This window comes from Siniperca chuatsi, linkage group LG12 (assembly GCF_020085105.1).
Source record: "Siniperca chuatsi isolate FFG_IHB_CAS linkage group LG12, ASM2008510v1, whole genome shotgun sequence".
In the NCBI taxonomy this organism is placed as follows: domain Eukaryota; kingdom Metazoa; phylum Chordata; class Actinopteri; order Centrarchiformes; family Sinipercidae; genus Siniperca; species Siniperca chuatsi.
Window position 1 is genome coordinate 16,600,876 of NC_058053.1, and position 10,007 is coordinate 16,610,882.

Genomic DNA, 10,007 nt, shown 5'->3' on the forward strand with positions numbered 1-10,007 from the left:
TGGCAACACCATCCATTTCACAGACGCAGCCTTACATCACCGTCCATTATTACTGCTGTTTGAATATGCAAGGATGCAATATCCTTAATGCAATCAAGTTCAGTATGACTTCTTATGAAAGGAAAATTATTTGCAGCTTATATTTGTGTTTAAGAGGAAAACAACTTTCCATCATTCATTAAGGTTTAGGGAGACTGCTTTGTGAGGTCTATGAGAGAGGCAAGAAATGAGGGTTGCCATAGCAACTGCACAGCAATTGAGAAGGCCAGTGTGAGAGAAAGGCGGGAAATTGATGGAGTTAAGAACACTGGTGCATGATTTTGCCAAATGTGTGTCTCTTATGCCTGAACATGAATACTCTAAACACACTAAATTAAACATTAATTCCTGTTGTATTAAAGTAATAATAAATGCAGCCACAAATTCTGCTATTTTCTGTAGGGTTTATTCAGAGGATTATGCTTCCATGGCACTCTTCAAACTACAGAACAGGCACTGTGTGCGTGAAGCAGAGCTCATGTTATGCATGGGATATCTGCCTTACCAGTGGTACAGTGGGACACGTGGCTCTCCAGAGACAGAAATATTGTTGGTTGGTGAATTCATAAACACTGAGGAACTAGTGTCTATGAATTCACACTGAGAACTATTTGATGACAGCACATTGTGCTCATCACTAAAAATATTATTCCGCCAGGTGCGTGCCTCCCTCGTTTGCAGCAAGCCGGACAGCAACCAGTTTTGTGACCCCCAGTGAAAATGTTGTTTTTGAAAAGGTTAAACGCCAACAAACATGGACTGAAGCAGAATATTTCGTTAGATAAAAACATCTGAATTTTGGAAATGATTACATCTATCTTTTTTCAATAAATGTTGACTTTTGGACTTTACAACGCTCTGGAGTTATTGATGTTTGGATCACATGGAAACTGTTAGGCCTTCTTAGTTACAACAAGATTGAGCAATCAAGGCAGTTGTGTGTTTTAGATGGGTGGTATTTATTCAGTTTGGGAAATCCAACGATCTCTAGAAAGCATTAGCTCAAGATGGCTGGCTGACTCAACAGGGACTAGAAATTGTCTTTGTTGCTAGGTCGTTAAGGGTCGGTCTACTTGCTGGAGTAGTAAACTAGGTTTCATTACATAGGATTCTACTGACGGGACTGATTGTTTTCCAGTTATTAGTCAGAACACATGTGTTTCCAGGGAAACAGAGATAACACTAGAAAAACGCAAATAACAACAAACAAATGAATCAGTCATATGTGCAAACACAGCAATAAAACAGTCATATAGTATATGTACATAAGTATCAGTTTAGCAAGAAATAAAATGCTGAGTTTCAATCTTTAACTCAAACTCTTAAGGTCAATAAATTAAAGGTGGGGTATGCAATTCTAATCCAATACATGACTTTTTCTCAAATTCAGCGAATATCTTCTCACAGTCTGCTAGCTGTCTGTGTGTGGCTGAAAAAAACTCTGGTGTTGGTACACAGCCCTGGCTCTGTAAATGGGAAACAAAGTGTCTCAAACCGAGCCACACACTATTCAAGCCATGATTTGTGTTTCAGGTAACGTTAAATGACTTGCCCATGGACATTCAGCTTACTTTCTAGTTTGTCAACATATGCTGTTGTTGTCTGGAGCTGGTGTACTGGCTCGGGGAAACAGTCTTGTTTTGAGTTTGATTAAAATTTATGAAATGGTTATTAAAATGACACATTAAATAAATATTGTTGAGATAAAAATGTTTTACTTTTTAATCTCATAATTTTTTTACTTATCATGAGCATTTTTTTTAATCATGACTAACTTTTCATGTATTTTTTTTCTTTGCCTGGCAGAAATGGGCTTCCATACTGAAATCCACAAAGGTGTCAAACGATGCAGAAATCTGTCATTTGTCAAGTTGCCTGCAAGTCAAATATAATAATAAAATATTAATAAGCTAGATGGGGTGTAGATTTTGGTTTCTCCATGTCTGAGTTGTTTCATAACAGTAGCAACAATATTCATCTAGCTTGTTTTCATTCCCCACTAAAGTGAGGGGACTTCATCGGAGGCTAAACCCTGCAGCCTTCTTCCACCACTCTGAGTTAATACAAGTTAACAGGAAATAATGGGATGACAAACAATATATTTTACTTTGGGTGGCAGTCAGGGCTTTCAAAAGTGATCTATTTCTGCCTGGACATTTACTGGTCTTCTTTGCAGTAATAATTCACAATTCTTCTGTGTTGCTAGAAGTGAAGGGTGTTTGTCTTGCAGCAAAAAAAAAAAAAAGGTGGGGGGAAGCTTGCCTGTTTTCTGTATGTGCAAAAAGGTGTTGATGTGTGATCAGCTTGCATGGTCGCTGAAGCTGAGTTGTCTAAATATAACAGCAAAAGCTAACTGAGCAGCAAACAGGGGCTTTATTTCCATTCTAACATTTTTACTTCTGCAACATTTCATTAAGCAGCATCAGCAGCATTGATATCATAAAGTAACACGTTCGGTATCACTCATGAAAATAGGAAACTTTGAAGTAATTATGTTTCAGTTATGTTTAGGGGAGTCCCGTGGCAGTCAGTCCAATAGAAGAGACATTAAAAGGTGTAAAAGAGAGGGAGTATATCTCTCCTCAGGCTGAGTACTACAAACAGATGGAGTAGCTCCCAGAACAAGCAAAATGCACATCCTCGTTTTGCAGCCCCCACTGGGACAAAAACAAAAAACAACCTCACCAGCTATTTTAGCAAACACTACTGGTCAAGCTGCCACAGACCAAGATGTTTACTTGGACGAATGGCATTTTAACTAACAGTGCTGACAGCTTGTGCAGCATCATAGGAGCAACAGCAACCAAGGACTTTTTTTATTCACATCGTTTCACAGGGAAATAACTGAGCCATGAGGGGAAAGTACCACTAAAAGCTTTCAGTCAACTCCAGCCACTGAGCAGATGTATAAGCCCTTGCTCTACCATCATGTCTTGTCTTTATTCATAACACAAACAGTTTCTCACTGCAGGATGAAAGTGGTCTCTGTCTCCTAGTGAATAGCACACAGCAACAGCGACAGACATTACAGAGCGTTTTTGAACACAGAGGGTCTAAAGGGACATGAACAGAAGAATAAACTGAGCAGAGAGCAGTATCACATCAGTATCAGATTAAGGCTGTGAAACCGAGGAGGTGATCCAATGGAAATAGGCTGAGGCTCTACGCAGCAGCAGACACTAGATAGATATAAACCCCAAGAGGCTGTCTGAGAGAGCAGACACACACAGCTCAGTACAGACATAACCAAGCCAGCAACGGGGGTAGCCTTCAGTACAGGTGAAATATGCAGAGCATACATGCTGAACACTTGACACGATAGACTATTGAAGAGTTGGCTTTTATTCCCATTAATACTAACTGCTTGTCTTGGCAGACTTAGCGATGGGATTTTCAACAATAACCACATCTGCAGCACATTAGCTGAGCAAAGTTCTCTGATTGTCTAAGAGAGCTGCCAAATCCCCATCGAGCTGGACTTTGAACATGCTTTGGGTTAGCCTACGATACCTTCCCACATCCACCAGGGGGCTCAACCTCATCCTACTCCTCTCCACGTCCTGCTGCCACACCTCTCTGCACCTCTGGAGCCCCTTTACAGATCCTGGTTCAGGGCTCTCCTCGTGTCCAAGGCTCTTCCTCTTCTCCTCCTCTTCCTCTTTTTCACAAAATAGCAATGACACACACTCTCTGAGTGACACCACCTCTTTTTCCAATGCCAAAGAAAGTATTTGAGCTGCACCCTGTCCTCTTGTAACTTTGACAGGCTGGGTGGAGCAGGACGCAGGGAGGTAAGCCAAGAGAGAGTCCAGGAACTGGAGCATCTGTAACTGGCTGCAAAGGAACAACAGAGACACAATTTGCATCATATAATATATGTTGTAATAAATGAAAACATGATTGTTGAAGTTTCTTAATGTCTTTTTTATCATGTCTGTCATTTGTCAGCTGCTTCACACCCACCTACCTGTTCAGTTTATTTGCAGGATTTGTCGTTTTAAGTGCTCTGCTTGCCAGAGAATCCTAATCACTTTGATATTCAGTGGAATATCACACAGACATGAATCCTAGTCAACTTCAAAGCCTTGTCAACTTTGAAACCATTCATATAAATTAAGCAGTGCCCACTTCTACTTGCGCAACTACCTTCCCTAGTTCTTTCAAACAAAATTTGAATAATTCAAGAGTCCCTGGTAGTAGTGTTTGATCCAATACGCAGAGCAGCAATATCATAGTTTGCAAATGAATAGAAAATCTCTCTATTAGACAAACTATTCTCTGTTTTTCTGACTTTACATGACTATCAAATTAGTAGCATTTAACATTTCAAATCATGCAAACCAAACGAAGTTGGAAAACATGAAAATGGTGTTCAGACAATAGAATATAAAGGTCAAATTAAGACTTATTAAAAAGGTACTTGTGTGTACGGAGCAAATTTTTCTGAGCGGGTCCCCGTTTTGTTTGTTCTCATGCATGCGCACAAGGACACATTTGCACACGCAAATGCATGCGGGTGATGCAATACACAATGGTACACTATTCCATTGATCTACAGGTGGCTGTAAGGCACCAACAACTGCATCAATGCACCAGCAAAGGCAGAGAAGAAGAAGACTGCTAGCAAGTAAATATGGATGTAAACAATGCAGGTTTCAAAGTATATCAAAAATCAGCTATGCAAATGTTCTATAAGTAAGGAAATTGATTCCATATCTTTGTTAGACCTCAAGAATACACACAATGCGTTTTGGTAAGTAACACCAAATGCAAAATACAGACTTTTTTTACAAGAAAGAAAAAAAAACCTTTAAAGCCCCTTTAACTTGAAGATAAAAAATACATCCGTTTACTTTATTAACTGATAATATGATTATGGCCAAAACTCAATACTACTCAAACCATCAACAACTACAACTCTGAGGTCAGTAATACAGCCATCCTACTGGTATCTGTAAATAAAAATGATTTACCTGGAGTGGACAGACAGTTCCCCCTGGAAAGGGGTTATCTGATGCCAGTGCAGCAGCATGAGAGCAGATGGTCCGGAAGAATTTAACAGTAGATACTGAGGGCTCACTTCTATCCTCTTACAACCCACTCTTTTCTGAATCCAGCCATCTACATCACCTAAGCTGTGATCAGGAGAGTCTATCTGGAAGACCCAGCGCTCCAGCACCGCCATCAGACTCAGCAAGTCCTCTTTAACCTCATCTGGGCACAAAAAGAAGACAATCATGAACATCCTTGTGACAAAATTAAAATCTCAAGCATTTGTGATTTTACCTGTTTTGATTTCGGGGTTTTTCAACAGTCGGGTTTGGAAATCACTTTGGATGTCTAAAGCAACTTGACCACAATGCAAGACAACCGGTGTTGGGTTGCTCACGAGGGCAAAAGCCTCTCGTCCCTGGACGTAATGGAGCATGACACGGCACTTGACACAGCCAGAGTTCAACAGAGGTGTCAGCCTGGTCACAGCAGTCACAGCCAGTCTGCATGTGTTGAGATCATTGGGTCTGCCGGCATTGTGCTGCTTGCTTCTTTTGGCTGCGGGCTCTGGGAACATGGAGGCGGAGGAGGAGGAGGATGATGATGATGAGGAGCAGGGCGCAGGGAGCCAGAACACTTGGCTCTGGGTCTGGATGACTGCGGGCGTTGAGCTCTGGCCCGTCTCTGTCAGGATGGATAAGCTCACACTGGCCACTGGTCTGGAACAAAAATAACACATCACTAACAATCAGATATCACATGGACAGTAGGTAATCAGACTGGAGATCAGATACAAAAACACAAAGTGTGTGTGTGTGTGTGTGTGTGTGTGTGTGTGTGTGTGTGTGTGAGAATGTGTGACTGCTTGTGAACTGTGAACGCCAATATCTCCAGGAGGTGAAATTACATCAGCTGTACAAGTGCACCAATCAAAACAACAATATCTGGGCTCTTGAGGCAATCATGCCAGAAGTAGTTTTCCCTCCACATGTTCTCAAATAAAAAATAACATGAACAGGTGGATGGAGGAATCTGATAGCTTCTTGCTCCCACAAAAGGAGCTTGGAGAGTTATTAAAAACCTGTTGCCATGGTGACCACCTAGCCACCCTGCATCTGCCTTGGTGAAATTCATATAAAGTTGGGGGCAATCAAAGAGGCAAAAAAACGCGTCCTTACTCAGATGGTGCTATTTGTTGACAGAGATTAGGTGTTACATTTCATTACAAGACTCATTGATTTAATCATGCAAAAAAATCTCTCTAAGTTCTTTGAAGACAAGTAGAAATTTTACCTCACAGATGCGATTTACTTTACATGCTCTGTCCACCTCAACAAATGACACCATGTTTTAGTTCTGACAAATCTAATCAGGCAGCAATGATACAGTCTGACAGCTGCACAATAGTATTTCTCACTCGACTAAAACATGGAGTGCCATATTAATATTGCCTGTTATCTTTACCATACACACACATGGATCCACTCAACCAGATGAACTCATTATGCCTGACAAGGCATCAAGTGGATGAGCATTTTAGAAAAATCACTACTATGTGTTTAGATAAATTCATGTTCAATGGGTCATATTGAAGGCTGACACCTCGGTCCACACACATAAAAATATATGCAATTAAAAAACAAAATCATGTTTACACAGAGCTGTCAGTAGATAGTATCACTCCCACAACCATTCGGTCCTCAATGAAGCGATGCCATAGCTTGTCAACTTGAGGTTTTGAAGACACTGCTGGCATGTCTTGTATCATGTCATCCAAGGCCTCGTCCTTTGACTCATCATCAGAGTCCCACAGAGCAATAAGGCCTTCCTGGACAGAAAGTGCAAAGACTATAATCAGCAATGACAAGTGTGTGACAGCATTGACAGCAATAGCAGTTCATGTCAGACATTTCAATTTGAACAACAGCCCATTAGGCACACATGTAGTGGACTTCTTAAATGTTATTTAAAAACAAAGAGTGATGAGGTGATACTTTATGTCAAAATGCAGTATGATTATTTGCTTTTCAAAAAAAGTTAGCTTTGGGCCATATACACCATTTGCTGTGGGTGTTTGTTGTATCAGTAAGGCCAGCAGTTAGTTGGGTTGACGCCTTCCAGGTAAGGCTAGTGAACACAGCACAAAACAGCAACAAAAAAGGAAATGACACCATGAGCAACAATGTAGAAGACAAGAAATTTGTTTGGCATTTGTTTCCATTGCCCGCATTTGATCTTGGTCTTCCTCAATGCCAGTGGCAGCATTAGGAAGGCCGACTGCCTCAGCCTCATGTGAGATGCCATTTTCAATATGACAACTTATCAAAATGAGTGCGGCAGCAAAACCTAACCAACTGAGGGGGACGAGGGCAGGACTAGCAATAATATAGCTTGCAGTTTTATGGAAAAGTTGAATATCTTTAAATTCTGTTGAAGATGTTATAAAATGTCCCGTTTTGAAGTTTTAAATGAAATTAAATGCATATCAATGTTATAGACATTTCATTATGAAAATGGAAATGCTCCTGTTACATACAGCTAATATCACATTGAGAATGTTGTCATCACCAATATAAGATGTCCTGTCCCAGCACTATGGCAAAGGTACAATTTCTATACATTTTTGTTGTGATCTGGTTGAAAGAGTTGCTGGTTTCAATTACCATCACTAATAGCATCCAGCCCTCTGAAAACTTAGCTTAATACTGTAACAGGCTGTTATTTGCAGAAAGTCGTGCTTGTATATTTTCTCACAAGAACAGTACCTGCTCAGGCTGTGTGAGAATAGGTTCTCTTTCTGAGACCACATCAGTGAGGGCTTGGACCGACTGCTGTAGGACTCTTTCCTTCACTCTCACTTCTCTTTGAAGCTCCTGCAGCACGGTCAATCCACTCTAAATGACAGATCATATTTGATTGACAGTCAAGATGTCGTCATCTCATTCAAACACTATCATCAGGTTATTGATTATGCAGCATAATATGGCTGGTCAGTATGGATGGAATCCAATTATCATCACAGTATTAATATGAATATTTTTTCCGATTTCGATATACATCACTATATGGCAAATGTATATAGAACTACATAAAATAGTCAAATTGATGTTACATACAATGGAAAGTGTCCCATTGTTACAAATTACATCAGACAACTCTTCAGACAAACCCATGAATTACACAAATTAATTTTTGCTTGGAATCATAATTAAATGTTTGTAAAATGGCAACACAACGTGATCATATCATCTGGATACGATTCCACAAAAAGACGATTAAATGATTGCCCAGCCATCCAGCATTAAGACAGATAACATACTAGTGCTGTAACAGTTTACAAATGCTCACCTGTAATCTGGACTCTAAAGCTTGAAGAGTGAGGAGATGATTCTCTGGTGGAGGAGGAGATGTCTCTGGTGCTATATTGTCCTGGCAACGCTAAAACATATATTTTTTATTAGTCACTCTGACCTCGGTGACAAATTGATGTAACTGTGAAGTAGTATAGCTCATGTAATGGAAAATGATGCCTTACAGCATATGAAATGCCACAGAGGTCAGTGAGGAGGAATTTGTCCAATGGCTGTCCTGTTATGCCTTGATTCTTAAAAAACAACAGCATCTGGTCTGTTCCACATCCCACAAAGTCATCCACGTGGACAGAGCTGACACCTGACCAGCGGGACGCTATCTGGAGAAGAGAGGTTAACAAAGTAGGCTTATGAAAACTTGTAAACTGAATGAAAGTATAGCAATAGAAAATACAAATAGTGCATAGGTACTGAAAACCCATTTTTACATACCTTAAGTGTTTCTTTCCATACAGCGCATACATGCCCCTGGTGAAAGGATATGACAAACAGGCAGCCATTTCTTCCGGTATTGACCACCTGAATATTTTCAGGTTGTTCAAAGGGGAGCTGACATGTGTCTTTCACAATGCCATTCTCAAAATAAACGAGTTGCTGATTAGAAGTTGCTGCAACCACAGCAGATTTCAACCCACCATCCATTTTTTCAGCTGAGAGCACCAAGATGCACCGTGTGATGCATATGTAGGGATGAGGCAAAATCATAGTACCATCAAACACGTGTCCATTCTCAACAAAACAGCCCAGGGTATGGCTTGTGGACTGGATATTTGAGCTCTGTTCTGAAAGGTTTTGCAGTCCAAGAACAAATACCTGTTCTTTGTGGAGGGGGAGTTCTCCAACAACACTGTGGGACAACCGAATGGGTATCTTTCTCACCTCTCCTGCCAGCAGAGACGTATAGAAGACATTACCTTCATGACTCCACAACACTGTGGGTCCATGGAGGATAGACACATTCTCCCTCATTTCATAAGGGAGTTTAAATTCAATGCAGGGCTCCAGTCGGTTTGAGCTACTCACTGTAAGAAGAGTATACTGGAAGGTTTCTCCTTTCTCACTCTTCTTTGTCACTAAAACACATGGTGTGGCGACTCTCTTCTGAACATTTATGGTACATTTGCATTTTACAATATCCACATGCGCTGATCCTTTCTTGCTGATGACAACCGCTCCATCAGCTGCCTTCAGGAACGTGTTGTCTTCCCGTTCAAATGACAGGCTGCAAAATATTAACTCACTTCTTTCGCTGTCATTTGTGGCTGAAGCTCGTTTACAGTTAAATAAGATTATCTTTCCACAGAAGGAAAGCCGATGAAGATTTCGATACAAATCCCCCAAGCGCAATCTCTCCATCGTGTAATAGAGAAGCTAAGGGTGCCTACCAAGTTCGATCCCTCCTTATATGAGTTAACGTTATCGCTAAGGTGGGAGCTGTCACTTTCATGACAGAAGTGTCACCAAGGTGTACACAGGGACGACTAGTTGCTAAATATACTTGTGAGCGAGAAATGTAGCCGTATTCAACGTTTCATAGCGACTGTTATACACTATACTAGCAGCGGCGCGCCAACTGAAATTGAACGCTTCCTGTCAGCCCAAGTG

At 40.8% G+C, this 10,007-nt stretch overlaps 1 protein-coding gene across 1 annotated transcript; it reads right to left on the reverse strand.

The window, feature by feature from the left end:
- Positions 1 to 429: 429 nt before the first annotated feature.
- fancb (FA complementation group B) lies at positions 430 to 9,992 on the reverse strand. The gene is made up of 8 exons (XM_044216216.1): positions 8,835 to 9,992; positions 8,567 to 8,722; positions 8,380 to 8,469; positions 7,797 to 7,925; positions 6,687 to 6,859; positions 5,326 to 5,750; positions 5,013 to 5,253; positions 430 to 3,873 (listed from the first exon to the last, which is right to left on the reverse strand). The coding sequence occupies exons 1-8, from the start codon at positions 9,756 to 9,758 to the stop codon at positions 3,459 to 3,461; spliced, it is 2,553 nt and encodes an 850-aa protein (XP_044072151.1). The 5' UTR covers positions 9,759 to 9,992; the 3' UTR covers positions 430 to 3,458.
- Positions 9,993 to 10,007: the final 15 nt, after the last annotated feature.

What these genes read in the sequence shown, in the direction of transcription:
- fancb (XM_044216216.1), bottom strand. Translation starts at nt 9,758, where the DNA reads ATGGAGAGATTGCGCTTGGGGGATTTGTATCGAAATCTTCATCGGCTT. An exon ending in CTTTAGAGTCCAGATTACAG is followed by an intron (nt 7,926 to 8,379) that starts GTGAGCATTTGT and finishes TCTGTCATTTAG; the next exon opens with AGTGGATTGACCGTGCTGCA. An exon ending in AAACCCCGAAATCAAAACAG is followed by an intron (nt 5,254 to 5,325) that starts GTAAAATCACAA and finishes TTTTGTGCCCAG; the next exon opens with ATGAGGTTAAAGAGGACTTG.